At 36.9% G+C, this 17,705-nt stretch overlaps 2 protein-coding genes across 10 annotated transcripts in view; both read right to left on the bottom strand.

The window, feature by feature from the left end:
- Window positions 1-17,705, bottom strand: part of AstC-R2 (Allatostatin C receptor 2) — a 104,061-nt gene that overhangs the window by 77,836 nt on the left and 8,520 nt on the right. The window lies entirely within an intron of this gene.
- LOC128683947 (uncharacterized) lies at window positions 13,490-15,896 on the bottom strand. Its single transcript, XM_053770062.1, has 2 exons — window positions 14,118-15,896; window positions 13,490-13,567 (listed from the first exon to the last, which is right to left on the bottom strand). The coding sequence occupies exons 1-2, from the start codon at window positions 15,894-15,896 to the stop codon at window positions 13,490-13,492; spliced, it is 1,857 nt and encodes a 618-aa protein (XP_053626037.1).

Raw genomic sequence — 17,705 nt, forward strand, 5'->3', positions numbered from 1 at the left:
ATACAACCGTAATTACTCCGAGGAGGTCAAAGATCTCAAGTCGTCAATATTTGCTGTCCGCACACGCATCATCCAATGAAATCCGATTTGTTTAGGATTTTGCCAAATATTTGAGCCACACTAATGACGAGGGGAACTAATAACTTGCTCTTTCCTGTTTCGGGACTGGCTTTGCAAAAGTTGTGGTTTGTTCCTGATAGTTTCTTGAGATAAGATTAATATCGGATAAAGAATTAGTGACTTCCTGTTGTGGGAGCTTTTATAGGTATATAATCAATCATATTTTAAGAACAATATACTTATGAAAATATGATTTGTTTTTTTAAACTACTCATGTAGCTCACTGTCTCGTCACGACTGGCCTTTAATATGTGGACTTATTCGATATAATGCTGGCAATGGTGAAGTACTTGATCATCACAAATTCAACCGCCTGAGTCGACCCGCTAAGAAGAAGTCAGTAACAGTATTAGAATGAATACATTTACATGGATTTAATAATCATTAAATCCCTGCAAACACAGTGACATCTGCATACAAAACAACTCATGTAAGCCAAGTTGATGGACATGCAAATATTTGAATATTTATAGAATTACTAGTCTAGACTTCAGGGCATCGACCCCGGGTCCTTTTTGACTTCATTGTCCAAATAGTCCTAAAGTTCATAATAATCTAAATGCAGTATTTGCTTATGTGAAACATAAAAGCAAACCGTACCGTCATTAAAATCTAAACGAAAACTTATTTATTTACAAAATAAAGCCCTGCAAAAGTAAGTATAAAATCTCAAAAGTCAATGTCAAACATTTATCCAGATATTAGATATTAGATATTAGATATTCACAGGATATATATATATCTCTAACATATTTCATAAATTCATCTGGAATGTTAGTTAGTTCCCAAAAGTCCATATGTCAAAGTTTTCGTTCCGCGCTCGTTCCTAATGAGAAAACCCGGATACATAACTCAGTGACTAGAATATCACCATAATAACATCGGAGTTGATCGGAGCCACAGCGAGACGCAAATATTTGCCGGAGCGATTGCTTGCCCGTGTTAGCCATTTCTGTTTGTCGAACCTTAGGTGCTTACGGTGCGGCCACGAAATATCTTTTCCAACATTTTGTTTTCTTATAACATTAGCAAACACCACAGCCCGTAGACACCAGCAACCCGATACGATGTATTTATCTCCGTCTCCTTCATCCAGTCTCCTCTCTTGAGCTAGTTCTACTTAGCGATATGTCAGATCCTCCTAATAATACGTCGCTCTCGTGGCGGTACCGCTGGCTAGAGTTTCAGCCTCGGAAAGATTCGAAGCGCTTAGTTGACGAACTGCATTTAAAGTTTCACTGTTTATCCAGTGTCGGCGAAAACGAGGCTGGCTTCGATAATTGTGTGTCTTTGGAGTTCCGAGGGCCCTTGAATAATAAAACTGACCCCTTACTTTTAGTTTAGTTTACATTGTTCATAAGATTCTGTTTATTGCTGTTAATTACAATTTACTTAGGAATCAGCTTTAATTACATGTTATGAAGAAAGAATTTGACCACGTTTCCCAAATTCTCTGCCTGATTATCAAATCAAATCAAATCATTTATTCAGAAATTAGGCCTTCACAGGCACTTTTTCACGTCATGTTGTAAATTGAATGATATTTACTAAAGCTACAAACTACTAGCATTTCGGAACGACCACTGCTGAGAAGAAATGCCGATCTATGCATGACAATCATCTTTTTCAAAAATCTAGCGGTTGAGCCAGCATTTTTTATAAATCTGACATTATAATAAGCTTAAATATCAATCTACGCCTTAATCTGTTTGTTCCACCAAGTTTTCTTTTGTAGTATATTCTAATTTCCTACATGAAAATAATAATACGACTTGGAAATTGGGAATCATAATTTAACTTTTTGGTAACAATATAAACTCGGCATAATTGGAAAGTTTCGAATTTCTAACAACCAAATTATCCAAAATTAAATTATGCTGTAAATTTAAAATTCCAAATTTTCTTTGGAGAAGTTCGACAAACGACTTACACAAATCTCGGAGGAATACGTTAATGAAGTTATGGTTCCACTAAATGCTGGGACATATTTTAAAAAGCCGTTTAATGTTAATAAACTAATATCTGCAAAATCTGGACGAAACAGTTGTATTCCTTATGGATAGGTTAAACATGTTTTTAGGTGACTTGAATAAAATCTAACACCAGTATTAGAATTAACACACTTCGATATCGAAGGAATTGTTGAGAGACGTAGAAAAAAATTAGTACTACTTTAATGTTTCGCTTATGCTTTCTTAATTTCATGCAATAGCTAAATAATTCATCAACTAGAAATTAGGTTTCATAACTATATTTTTCTTCATATCAAGCAAGTGCTCCATGATCGCTATCATAAGTGAATCAAATCGGTAAAATCGTGGATTTGTCTATAAGTCTAACATAATCATAATTTCTCTATAATATCTGATCATGAGATCATGATCATCAACCAAGCATCAGTGTCGGTGATAGCACAGAAGGTGAGCAACTCTAGCATTTGTCTACAAAACCAACCGCACATACTTCAAAGAGTTCCAAGAATCGTGCAACACGATATGCTATCATTAATTAGGAACAACGTACAGTGTACCACATGTGAAGTTACCCTACATAGACCTCTATGGGATAGTAATAGAGGTGAATTTCCAATGAATGTCCAGAGCAGTGGATAACGAGAGCCACTCGTCACAGTCGCAGCCCTAACGATTGTGGTGATTAATACAACTAATTACCATGTGTTTTCCTGTCTGGACTGTATAATCACTGTGTACGTGACTCGGTTAGAAAAAAGCCTGCTCGTTATTTTTATATGAATTTGAAATCTGATAGGATTGCACAAAATCATAGAAAACAACTCTTAATATAATAAAAAATTGCGATCACGAGATTAGAAAATTATGCGAATAGTATAGAAATGAAATCGAATGAAGTTGCGAATGGAACACAAGCTAACGCTCTGATGCTTTAAACTTTAACTGCCATTAAAGGATCCTACAATACTATAAACATTAAATACCTATCTAAATTTACTTATCTGTATACAGAAACTGCGCCTATTACCGGCTACATACTATCACCGAACTCAAATGCCGACGAGATTTGATGAACATTACGTAGTTTGTATGAGAGCTCTAATTTACCTCAATGTAAAACCAGCAATACACGCCGAATACACCAAAGTTTAGCGATAGCGTATATCACCAGTCGGTTCTATTTCTTTTCGACCCAGCTACCATAACGTTTAACAAGTTGGCACCGCTATCCGCTAGAGAGCGGTGGACAGGTAAAGCTATAGTAAATTTAACTGTTATGGTTAACTGGTTTGGTTCGCTGATACGGCTACCTAACTTTTATTGTTATTGTCAACATAGTTATTTCTCACTTGGCGGTCGCCCAAATATTACATGCCACTTTGTAAATATTATAAATCTCAAAGTTTTAGTTTGAGTTTTTATTTTATTGTTGCAATTTCATTTAATAAATTGCAGTGAAACCTCGAAAATGTCGAAAAATAATATTCTAAGACTTTGCTTGCTAAAATTGCGATTAACACTTTTGATTAAATTCTGAGAAATCGATGAACAAGATCAAATTTAATTATTCATCAACTAAGATATTTATTAATAGATTTCGAAAAAAAAACTTGAATAAGTTTGTTAGTTAGCAGTTCGAAGAGTATATTTTTCAAAAATAAAATAAATTAATGTTTAATTACATACCTTTGTAGCAGCTATCCCCAAAATCCCCACATAGTGTACGTGAACTCCAGTCAATTAAGTATACTTTTTATAGCTAACTCAACCTCAATACGTCGCAATCATATGTTCGCTAAACTTTAGTGAGTAAAGTTTCGAAGCCATTTTGGTAACATTTCGGTAATCAATCATCGCCTAAATGGACCTTCAAAACAACAAAAAGCTTTAATAAATGAACTAACTTTGTTAACATAAATTAAATAAGTTTTCACAAAAACCGAGAACATATATTTTCCTAATTATTTTTTCTTTTGTGATTAATTATTTAGTAACCATACAGATATTATAATCCGAAAGTCTATATGTATGTTACGCTTTCACGGCCAAATCGCTGTGCCAATTTAAAAGAACTAAAAATATGAGTTATAACAGACGAACAATTAACATACATCTAAAATCATTTATATATCACTCAACGTATTTGTATTTTCTTTTTCTATCTCATTGTTCTTTTCGACAATAGGTGAGCAAAGTGACAACGTAATGATTTCCCTGAGGCCAAATACTCCGCCAAAATTGACGTTTAATGACACCTTTATCAGGAAATGTTCTACCGATTTTAATATTACTTTCTCAACAGCGTACTTATCTATTAGTTAGAAAGGCATCAGTAGAGCGTCAAACAATACAATATTTTCCCATTCCACTGAGCTTTTACTCAGTTCCAACAAGTGATTTTCATATATATTCTTCTAGTGTCTATAATTGTCTATAAAGTACAAATCTGTTTGAGTAAATATCTTTTTCTATCAGATCGTTTGGTTCTGTAGCTTCATTTACAAATTTGGGATCAGAAGTAATAAACTCACACTCAATTCAAGTATTGAATAAGTTACTTTTTCCTGATGTAGTTCTGACTTGATTTACATGGCCCTTTTTTCTATGGGTGATAGATTTTATTCGTGTCGCCCAAAGGCATCTGTCATGACACACACTAGTGAACTTTAAGTATCTTAATTAAGTTAATGTCTTTATTAAAATAGTCTAAACAATTTTGCGGTCAGTATTTATGAGTATTTACAACGAGCTTTTATTAACGATTAAATTTTTATAAAATTGAATTGTGTAGCGAAATGTTGTTTGATAAAACAGACTCCTCTCGGAATCTTCTACTCTGCAATCACAAAAAAATGACAATGCAATTCTAAAAGAAATTAAAAGCCAATCGGGTTAGGATGTCGCAATCGTTAATCAATACAGACTAAACACTGGCGATTGGCCAACTGAGATGATGAATAGCGTCAAACAAACCACGGGAAAACACTAAGCAAGCACAATCAACAACACAGAAATCAGCGCTGTTCTTAAAATAATAAAGTTTGAATTCAATTGTCAAACTATTAATGATACAATTATTCGGGATTGGCTTTAAAATGATTGTATTATTGTCTCTCATGTTTTTATTTCGATTTAACTTAATTGAATTTAACTTGATTTTACTTAAAAACTTCTAGCGGAACGGTACATAATTTGCTGAGCTGAAATGTTCTTCCAAGATAAAGAAAATGTTTTTGAACTCACTAATCTCTAAAGACCAAGATCAAAACACTACAGCACAATGTATTTACTACTTTTTGAGAAAACTGTTCAAACTGGAAGATTCCCAACCATTATTAATGAGTTTGTTAAGATACCTGACGAACGCTGTCTTTGTATTGTAGTAAAATCAATTACTTTAATCATTGCCCTGACACAATTGGTATTTCTGAAGTATTATACTTTGATCTACAACCAACAGCAGCCATCCAATCAAAGGAATACTCGCTTTGTTCAACTATAACGATAGCTTGATAGGATTGTAGTTACTATTGTAATGCTAAGTAAAATTCATATTTCATAACTGAACTTCCCTATTTTGACGTAACGCTTTTAGATGTTATATTTTGGATTTTGAAAACAATCAATCAATCCTATTGGAAAACAATCAATGCTTAGTATTTTATTTAAGTACGCAGCTATGGAGGCGCACTATATAATTAAAATTAAAAAAACCGCTTGCACATCTGCCATCCTAAACAAAAAAAAACTCCACGTACAAACGCCAATTTGATCATAGAGAATTAATTTTAAATTCCCATCACACTCCCAGAAAGAGAAATCAATAATGAAAAGTGCCAGTAAAACAAAAATCGTCTCAAAGCGGTAATAGTTCCATAAAACTAGAAGTTGCCTATAAACGTTATGACAGCTATACACTATCGGCAAACAGTTCGCCAAACTTTGGCGGATCCGGCATACATTGCTATTTTTTAGTGCGGTAAATAAAAAGCTCTGGTACCAAAGTACGCAATGTTCGTTCATTCGTGTCGGCATCTGTCCAAGTTCGGTGATAGTGTGTAGCCGTTATTAAGTTTTGTGTGATTTTAATTCAAGGCACGTCTGGTGTACGATGGTTTGATAAATAGATTCTGTAAGCACTGAAGCTCGGCACGGGATCAGCATGTAGAATGCTAAACAGAACATGATTCCTCACGATGATTTCCTTCACTAGAAGCACGTGATGGTCTGTGAAAAGTACTAATATACCTTATTGGTACTTTTACGTATTGGTGAATAAGAAGTAATGCGTGAATCTTTCTATCATTAACCTCTCGACCATCGCTTTATTAGCGCATAATATAATGAGCTAGTAACGGTACGTGTGTGTATAGGATAAGCATATAATTTAAAATAAGTTATATCTTCTCAGCAGTGGTCGTTCCGAAATGCTAATAGTTTGTAGCTTTGGTAAATATTATTTAAATTAGAATATGTCGTGAAAAAGTGCCTGTGAAGGTGTAGTTTCCGAATAAATGATTTGATTTTGATTATACATTAGTCAGATTGGTTCACAAACTCATGAAATACTACTATAATATATATAATACTACTCGTATTGAACCTGGGACCTTTTACATTGATGGGGGTCTTCACTAATTTTGCCACCGATTCGATCGCGATGTCATCTGAAAGAAACTACACGTAGATGAAGCCGCCGACAAAAGCGGGCAATTAACTAAAGCCAGCCAAGTGTCTCCGGTCGCCAAGTCTCAAGTTAACCAAACAACTAATTAGGCCTCCCGAGCCGACAAAGCGGTGCTCCAGCTCTCAAAATGAAAAGTCTGCCTTATGTGTACTTGTGTTTTTAGAGATCTGAATATAGAACCATATACCCGTGGTACACCCGGGTGAACGAACGTGAATAGTTTACCCACAACTAAAGCTTGTCTTGAAATTTAATTTAGTAAAACGTTTTATTTAAGTAAATGAAAAGAAGTAGACGAGTATTTCTCATTATCTATCTATTAATAAGAGTTACCTACATAAAAATAGCTAATCCAAATATTTGAGATATAAGAATTGTCTTTTTTGCGAAGGAATTTATTGAAATTCCTAAAAGTTAGCTATTCAACAAAAGACGCGGATTAAAAATATCAATTAATTGGAATGTAATGAACGCCAGATTATATCACTTCAAGGGATATACTTACTGACGAAACATAAAAAAATACAATTTTTCTGCACAGATTATTTTTTTCGATTGGATTGCACCAGTCTACTTCGACGTTGACTTTAACCTGCGCGCCGCTGACGTTCACTTTAACTTACTGAGAAAAATGCCATTTTGTCTGAACGTCGATGGCGCTTATGTTAAAGTCAACGTCGAATTAACTGGTTGGTAAATCAACCAACCCTGAGGTTCTATTTTGCAAAGAACAAACGATGGCCACTTGTACTGTTTCGCTCGTAGAGCGTGGCTTCCTTTTGACGGGTGCGTTTCTATGGGCAATACATGTTTATAGTACTATAATTATCAGCGTATAAACTGAATTTGCTTCGCGGTGTGTGACCGTATCTGCTATATCCTTCCAAGAAAATTTGACCCCTTATTGCAAACTTTTGGTGGTTGATTTTTGATAAAACTCTTCATGTATATCCACAGGTAATTTCAATATAGCACCAATTCCTCTGTGAAAGCGGAACAGACATTTTTTTCATACAAAGTCTCATCCCGTTATAGTCATTTGAAATTTGTTTTTATGTTACCTTGTTATTTGGTTGTTTAACTACATGCATACCAAATTTCATCAAAATATGTGCCGTGAAAAGCGGAACAGACAGATAGACAAACAGTCTTTAGCATTTCTAATATTAATATGGAAGTATGTATTAGTAGTGTGCTAAATAGTATGTGAGAATCATTGAATTCTTCTACTTGAGTTATTTTTCCAAGAAGTTCCTTCACAAACCTCGGAATCACAGAGTTCCTTGACAGTGTAACACGCGAACTTTGACCCGGGCGGCCAGAAAAACGCGTCGCCGGCACATTTGTCAACGTCCTACCACCATCTATCAGGCCTCCAAGGATCAGAGAATTGAGAGAATGTGATTCGGATCAGAGAATCGATTCAGTATCAAGGTTACTTTAGTGTCCTAAAATTTAAATGAGATTGAAAACACGTTATAAACTACCTACAACTCCTTCACTATGAAAGATCCGTACCTATACGAAAGTTTTAAGAACGGAGTACTAAAATACATCACCTATATCTGCTGCTAGATTGTGGCTTGAGCACTACGCGTGCCTTATGTGTACTTGAAGCACATATTACATGTCTAATAGTGATATAAGGTGATTTAGCCTGTAAAGTTGAAAGCAATACTAGTTTTTGAATCGTTATATTAAACGTGGTTCAAATTACCACGGCCATTAAACCGCATTTTCAGTCTTATTTTCCTGTAAAATAAATAGAGCCAAACCACATTTTCGAATATCAATGATCTATAGATAGGGTGCTTATCGCGACCTACCTCGCGTTGGTTAACACTGTCTAGACTAGAGTCAGGCTGGAAAGGTGGATAAATGGAAATAACCGCGGGAACCCGACGTGGAGTGACAATAAAATTTCCATTCTCTGATAGATATGTCCAAAATGAAATGTAATTTTATCACTGCACCGCCGCTGCCCGCGAAGTGGGTAATGAATTAATAAAAAAAAAATGGAATATACTAAAGTGAGTTGTTACAGTCAACCTTGACGTTAACTTTAACTTGCGCGTAACACGCGACGATGAGAACAACCGGGAGATTGGTGCCGCAAATTAGGAATCAGCATAAAAACTTTGAAAATTCGAAGATTCGGCTGTGATTTTAGCCGCATGCCTGACGTCAACCGTCCTTAGGAATATTGTTATTGCCTATCAACTGACTGCTAAGGCTATATATCTGTTCGTCATCACGAGACTATCCTACCATAAAGCCCATTAGCAAACTAATAACGTATAAACCATTACCATTCATTATCGCACCTTACAATAACGTAAATACAGTTCAAGCACGAGGAAGTAATGATTTTTTTGCAATTAACCGCAAATCTCGCATTAGTGTATATTCGACTGTCTTCTTTCGCTTACGAGTACGGATAGAAAAAGCCTTCTTGAAATTTTGCAAACATATAGTTTGAAATATGGAGGACATAGGGTGCCTCTCATCCCGGAAATTAAAGGTTCCCGTGGGAAATTACCGCGGGCGAAGCCGCGGGCTAAAGCTAGTCCAAAATAAATACTTGCTTATTGTAGAAATTGAAAACAAATACCTGGTACCTCGGGTAATGTGTAAATTTATTGATTTGGCTTCACAATAGGTTACGTAAGGGCGCGTAATATATTAGTTATGTTACGGCTAAACCCCGATGGCCGGCTGCACCTAGGTTCAGCCGGGTAGACTTAGATGTAGGCAAACTTCGGCGTTTAACTATACAGATATATTAATATACCGTGGCTTATGCTGGAAAAGTACACAGTGCAGAAAGTATAAACCTCAAAAGTAAATAATCAAAATTTTATGCTTAGGAATCATGTCTAGACCTTCGTTATTGTGAGCGGTGGCTTTCAGCAATTTACATTAATAATCATCCCTAGGCGTTGATGTCGCATTATGTTTCAGTGCGACACTCGACGTCTGACAAAACCGCATCAGGAAATGTATCACTGAAATATAATGAATAACTTCACGGACATTTTGAAAATAATAATGAGTTAAAAACATTCCAGAACATTCGAGCATGAATTGAATCTTCCTGTCTATCCGGAGCAGTGCTCTTAATCACTAAGAGAAATCAGTTTCATAGAAATTAACCTATATATGTATATTTTTATGTTTGGAACTCAATCACGCCGATTAAATTTGATACACGAGAATAAAATGATTTTGAAGAAAATATGAACTTTAATCCCAAAATTACTTCAGCAGCCGATTGGGGCCCTACTCATATTAGTAAGCAATAATATTGAAAAAGAAAATAATATCGACTCAATTGATCGGCAATGCGGCCCAAAATTTACTTTTTTAGCCCTACGTAAAACTATTAGGCTGAGTCCGGACTACTACTGCAAGTCAAACTAATGCCCATTTGTAGCCGCAATGAATAAGTGATATCCACAACCAGAGGCTGTGATGAATTAGAGGCACATTCACTGCGCAGTGATTTATATTCCTACAGGAAATTCTCATCTTTGTGTACAGGGGATACATCTTATCGGAAATGACGTTATTAATTTTACGTACCTATATTGGAGACCATGATTGGAGGAGAATTTTATAATTCGTCAATAAACCAATATTAAATGTCCGTACTTTTTAAAATTCAGTGATAAAAAAGCCATATAGTAAAGAACGTCAACTTTTATAAATGTGCGTTTAAAACTTAATCTGTTTGTTGTTTCATCTTTTAAGTAACTGTGCTATTTTCTATATAACCATTTTCTTCGAAAGATAAAATGCATAGCAGCTAATTTAACTACGTAAAAATCAAAACAAAACAATCAAAACAAACATACATCGAGATATACATAACAGTAACATCAGTTGTATATTAACCGATGTTATACCCTATTCTTGCGAAATTCTTAGCTATACCCTAACTAATTGCCATATTTGTTTAACTGAGCGTGACATTTTACAAAATATATAACCAATTTAAATAATAATCACTTAACTGCCTCAATTCACGCAAGGAGATATTTTAGTTCTCATTATGTAGCACAAATCATTTATTTGCATGTTCCTTTTTATTGCGGAATTGAAATTTTTGTTCTAAACATACTTTCCGCTCGTTAGAAAAATTTATGAAACACTAGCTGTTACCCGCGACTTCGTCCGCGTCATTTTTTACTAAGGACGTGTATATTGTAGGAATATATGTTTATAGACGCGATATTTTATTACAATACGTTTCTATAGACTACGTTTTTTGTTTTACCGTCTTTTGACAATATGTACAGGTTTTGGGGGCTAGATACACGGGAACACGCCACATACAATTGCCCATGGGAAAAGCAGTTTTTCTCTAAGTGTACACCTGCTACCTTCAGTGTCTGCCCTTGACTTTTATTTATAGTCATTGCAAAGGCGGGTTTTAAAGGGAACTGCACTCTTTTAAACTGGAACGGCAAGTCTGTTGGAATAATGGGAATACGTGGAATCAGAACATTTTCTCCTTTTGCCGTTCCGGTCATAATTGTTCCTTTAACGATGTTTTTCCCCAAGTGCGTAATTTGCAATCGAGTGCCGTTGCATAGCCGAGGTGCATCAAGATTACGCATTAATAGAACGGGGACACCAACTTTCAACCTCAGGTTATGGGAAGGCACGCCTGATAATTCTAGAGAGTTAAGAAACTCGACAGGGTATGATGTTACGTGTTCTGTATCCATTACATTATCTACAGAGAGATATTCCACGACGTCACCTTCCACTTCTGACATAATATTTTCATTAATCTGTCCAGCAATTTCGTTCGTTGGTGCTAAAATTGCCCTTTCACACAACCATTCTTGGTCTCCCATATTAGTCCGCAGATCAGGATATACGTTGTTTTTTAGATCGTCAGTGCTGCCAACAATATTACAGAATTCGTGATTTAGTGTGATCATACCGTTAATGTCTGTGGCCATACGATCTTCACCAATTTTCAGGAGAGTGGCCGCATACAGCCCCGATTGTGAATCGTTGTGCAGTTGTACTCTCATATTTGTAGTCAGACTAAATTTTTGCACATGCGCCCATAGCGTAGAGGCCTTCAAACATGCGTTTATTTCATCTGCCGGTGTACCTCTAGTTATCACGGGTAGAATCTGTCTGAAATCACCAGCCAAAAGAACAACCATCCCTCCCATAATACTTCTGTTGCTTTTTATGTCTTGCATTGTCCGGTTTAATGCTTCGACTGCTCTCTTGTGAGACATAGTACATTCATCCCAAACCAACAACTTACATTGCTGCAACATTCTTCCGCGCTCACTATTTTTACTTATATTGCAAACTGGCATTTCTTCATGAGCTAAGTTTAAAGGAAGCTTGAGTACTGAATGTGCTGTCCGGCCACCACTGAGCAGTGTGGCGGCAATGCCAGAGGACGCTACTGCAATAGCAACTCCCTTATCTTTTCGGATTTGAGCAAGAAGGAGATTTAAAAGAAATGTTTTGCCAGTGCCTCCAGGAGCATCAAGAAAAAACAAACCACCTACGCCGTTTTCGATTTTTTGCACCACACTATTAAAGACATTTCTTTGTTCTGGGTTCAAACGTGGAACGGACTCCGTTATTTGCTGTTGTAAAAAAGCATGGTCATAATTTAGTTCGCGTAACACATCACTACAAACTTGCCCTGTCCTACGTGGTCTACTCATCCCAAAATCTGATAAATCTTTACCAGTAATAGTTATCACTTGGTCTTCAATCTTTGTTAGGGCTTCGTCATAAATAGAATCAATGTATGTGACATTGGGATTATTTTCTTGCAATCTATATAATATATCGTCTGACATATCATTTCTGTACTTGTCCCACAATTGCTGAGGATTCGACAGTCCACATGTCGCTATTAAAATAGCAAAAAGCTCTCTCACCTTGGCTGCTGATCTACATTGTACGGCCTCTTCCAGTGTTTCATCCCAATGATTGTCATTCTCCAATAAACCTTTAGCCTCACATGCTTCTCTAAATGTTGACATTTCCTGATCATTGTGTTTTTTGAGATCTTTGAAACACGTAGGCCCTCGCACATGATGTAGCAGCATTCTCAAACAATAGCATTCCATGTTGCTCACATGGATCGTGTAAACTCTACCTAGAGCATCACCAGATTTAACACCGGGCCAATTCTGAACAGAAGTTCCTTGAACTCTGCGTTTCCATTCTTTTCTTGTTGCATTCCAGGTGTAATATCTTGGCACATCAACATACAGAAGAGTTTTTGCAAAGTCATCCCTTGCGCATAGTTCAAAAAAAGCGGTGAGCGTGGTTTTAGGTGGAGTTGACACTCGGTCATGGAAATTATTTTCCGTAAAATAAACTCGTTCACCGTTTTCTAAGTGCACACCAAGGTGCGTAACAGTAGGATGCCTTTCATGTAGTGAAAATCCCAACAGCCGCCACACGACCTCGTTGCTGCTGACATAACGACCGGACTGATACGTTTGTACTTCATCTACGGGATTTGCGTGCTCTGTGCTTCTAAAATTGAAAATAGCTTGATCGCTGCCTTTATTTATGTATTTACAGATATATTTAATCGCACGCACTGAACTGCAAACCTCTACATTGATGTGGGCATTAAACATTTTTGACAAAATAGGCGAATAGGGAACCACCCAACTATTATCAACAGTAGCATAACTACCATTTCGAAGTTTTACAGTTGCCGTTCGACCTCCGTCTGCTGGCGCTCGTCTACGATACATGGGGTATCCGTTTTCATTGTGAACTGTCTCTGAGTGTAATTTGCATGGAAATTTTTTAGTACATCTACCGTCTTTCATGCAAGGGCACTGTGGATTCTCAGGACCGCATGGACCGTGAATCATATTTTTGACAATAATATCATGAAGAACCTTGTCACTGTCTGGATCCGGTATTTCGGCGCTGATAATGTCGTCAATTTGGTTGGGTCTCAACTTGTCTTTCAACCAAAGCAATATGTGGACATGGGGTAATCCACGCTTTTGCCATTCTATGGAATACATATAACACAACACTTCTCCATATATTTTTCCCTTGGTAATAACTGACATTAGTTTTTTAACTTTCAAACGAAAAACTCTTGCAACTATATCATGTCTATCAATTGCACTCTGTCCCGGCATTAATTCGTTGACTATTTCCGGCCAAGCCGGGTTACATGTGAATGTAACGAATAAATCAGGGCGACCATGTGTGCGCACATAAGCAAATGCATCCTGGGTGTATTCGTGTAAATATCTTGGACTATTCACAAATGAGGAGGGTAGAATAGTTATCCTACCTAAATTGTTGGGATTCACATTCGCGTCATTTGCTACAGCATCTTGAAGATGGATGTAATTTTCTGCCCTTAATTTACTCTGATTTAGTGATATATATCGCAATCGTTCGCTTTCAACCTTCACGTACATATCAACATAAAACTGATTGGCTAGTTGTCTGCATCGTGGTATTATATTAAAATCGTCTTCCCGTATCATCATGTTGTAGGCATAAAAATCCATACATGAAACTTTTTTGTTGGGCAAGGAGAGGCCTGATATAGGATTTACTTGTTGTATTTGAAAGTTATACCCTTCCTGTCCTTTGCTAAACATAATTGGATATTGCAAAGCGTCATAAAATTTATGGGTATCAGGGACTCTGGCTAATATATCATTACGGGCGTGCACAACTATATCGCGGGTAGCAAACTGTTCACCTAAAACCATGGCTGCAACTTCATTTATTAGTGGCGTGTTATATCGTCTCTCATGTTCTCCACTGGGCGTACGGTCTGGATGCATCACTAACTTATATTCTTCTCCCGGTAGTCTCTCTAATGCAGTTTTGAAAGTGTTGATAAGGCGATTTTGTTCATGCAGCATTCTTTGAATTTTCAAAACAGTTTCCTTTTCAACCCCTTGAATATTTTGACACCTACGGTCGGCCTCGTTGTCTTCGTCCCCCATAAAATAAACTTGTAAAAATTTATGCTCTTCATTACTCGCTGGAAGCAGAGAACCAATCCTGTGGTAGATTTGTCCTTGTATAGTGAAAGTAGGTGAAAATCCAGGCATTACAACTTCTCTGTCAACACCAAAGGAAGTCATTCTAAAGCACGAATTGTATTTTCTTATTTTGTTTAAAAAGCGGCGTGATTCGTCGCAGTCATACAAAAGTAGAGTCTTAAGTGGTTCTTCTGGCACACCAAGTGATGGAAGCGAGATTTTTCCCCCAGAACAACACATACCAGGAGTTTCTTCTTTCCATTTTAGTGCTTCGCAATATCTACATTTTTGATCCATTTTCCCAATTATAACTAATCGGTGGTTGACATAATCAATCAGTGGATCATAATCAAACGCGGTATCGTGAAACGCCTGCCACGTGCTACGCGTAAATGCGCGTCTTCTTTCTGCTTGTCGTTCAGCATTAATGTCTCGCCGCCTTTGTGACTCTTCGTGAGTCTCTGCAGTTATGCGTGACGCGTGACGCTCAGCATCTGAAAGTTGCCGGGCCTGAGTCTGCTCTAAAGTCTCAGTGGCTCTAAGAGACGCGTGACGCTCGGCGTCTAAAAATTGTCGGGTCTGAGTCTGCTCTAATGTTTCGGTTGCCCTAAGAAACGCGTGACGTTCGACATCTAACAGTTGCCGGGTCTGAGTCTGTTCTAAGGTCTCAGTGGCTCTAAGAGATCTGTGACGCTCGGCATCTAAAAGTTGCCGGATCTGAGTTTGCTCTAAGGTCTCAGTGGCTCTAAGAGATGCGTGACGCTCCGCGTCTAAAATTTGCCGAGTCTGAGTTTGTTCTAAGGTCTCGGTGGCTCTATAAGATGCGTGACGCTCCGCATCTAAGATTTGCCGGACCTGAGCTTGTTCTAGAGTTTCGGACGCTCTAAGAGACGCATGTCGCTCGGCGTCTAAATGCTGTCGGGCTTGAGTCCGTTCTACGGTCTCGGTAGCCCTTGCAGCTGCGTGACGCTCGGCGTCTAAAATCTGCCTTGCTTGAGTCTGCTCTTCAGATTCTTGAGTTCTAGCTACTCTCGCGGCTCGAGCTCTTGAAGAGCTACGCGTTAAATCTGATTTACGCTTGCGAGGCATATCGGAAGAACATAGATAACACAAAATATATAGATGTTGAACAAAATCAAATTACTTATTCCTATTTAAAAATTTGAAAATTCTATAAATTTTAGAAACAATTGACTGTAATTGTCTGAAAATATTGTTTGAGAAACATTCAACAAATCTATAGAATAAATACAATTGCCAAGTAATACGAATAAAAAAAAATGTTTAAGGAATCGGGTTGCATTAATATACTTACATTAAAAATACTTAACTATATCAAAATTTAACACATTAAATACATTAGTCATACACAACTAAATATTGTTTTATTGTTCCGCAAGTTACGTTCGTCGCAGCGCAAATAATAATTTTAATATTTTCCAAACGTGCGACAACGACGTCTGCCCTCACGTGTCTGCACGTTCGTGTAAGCGTAGTTAGTGATGAGACCTCCCCACCCGCCTCGCTGCAGCGTACGTACAGTCGCGGGCGGGCGTGGCTTGCCCGCGCGCGCCGTGCACCTGCCGTGCCGCCGCTGCTGCGCTTTCTAAAACTTATTTCCTATTTTTAACCAATCTTGCTACTATGTGTATCATAATTTCTTGTGTATTTTTCGTTAATGATAAACTGATGTACGTGGTTCATTGTTATGGACTTATGGTAAAAATTACTGTTAAATATTTTTCCTACGCAAATTGTGCCACCCCCGTTAATAGGTGTTGATTTTCATAAAAACGCTTAGATATGTATCTCATAATTTGTATTGCAGAGCATTATTTTAGTGTCACGCAAAATATTTAAATAGAATTAAATTTCCCATACAAACTTAGCCACCCCCTTTAACTCCCAATGGGGGTGAATTTCGAAAAACCCTGAAATACGTGTTTCATCATTTGTACTAAAAAGCATTAATTCAAAGTTTCATGCAAAAATGTGCAATAAAAATATTTTTCTCATACAAACTTTGCCACCCCTTTTAACCCTTTTAGGGGTTGAATTTCCAAAAAATAATATGCCTATGTCCTTCTCATGAATGCAAACTATCTACATACCAAATTTCAGCAAAATCGGTTGGATGGTTTAGGCGTGAAAAGGTAACAGACAGACAGACAGACAGACAGAAAGACAGAGTTACTTTCGCATTTATAATATTAGTGTGGATTTAAATCATTTGCTACATTTCTACTCACAATCTTATTAAAACTTCTGAACTGTATAATAGCTTTATAACATGCTCAACTGCATCAATCGTGCCCAGTAGCCATTAGTATTATATTATGCAGAAAACTTGATGTAAAACAATTTACGAATAATATTTTCAATTCAACGCTTGAGAGCAGGCAGGAAAAGCGATCGACCGTAACTGAAAAAGATGAAATATATTTTTTTATCACAACAACACAGTGTTGGAAGTTGTATTAAGAAAAATAATTTCATTCTTGTTCTCATTTCAATACACCATTTCTTTATTAAATATAAAGCGGCCCGTCCCGGCTTTGCACGTGTAAATTATACACCTAAATTTTACTCATGAATAACACTACCCACTAGTGAAAACCGCATGGAAATACATTCATCTGTTTTTGAATTAATCGCGAACAGACAGACAGACAGACGCGGCAGTGGACTTTGTTTTATAATATATAAGTATAAGAAGGATAATATCTACGTACACATAAAACTACTTATTTCGAAAGAAACCCTAATTACTATGTCGTAGTTGGTTTCCACTAAACCACGTTTATTGATCGTGTTTAAAAAAGAAGTAATATTATTTCCCTCGTTAAATACAACGGATATTTTAGATCGCCATTCATTAAATAAGAACCATTCGACTTC

This window comes from Plodia interpunctella, chromosome 3, assembly GCF_027563975.2.
Source record: "Plodia interpunctella isolate USDA-ARS_2022_Savannah chromosome 3, ilPloInte3.2, whole genome shotgun sequence".
Lineage (NCBI taxonomy): Eukaryota > Metazoa > Arthropoda > Insecta > Lepidoptera > Pyralidae > Plodia > Plodia interpunctella.

Excerpts from the sequence above, each read along its gene's own strand:
- LOC128683947 (XM_053770062.1), bottom strand. The coding sequence starts at position 15,896 with ATGCCTCGCAAGCGTAAATCAGATTTAACGCGTAGCTCTTCAAGAGCT. Across the intron at positions 13,568-14,117 it reads CTGTAGCAAATGACGCGAAT|AGACAGTTCACAATGAAAAC; the intron begins GTGAATCCCAAC and ends AATTACACTCAG.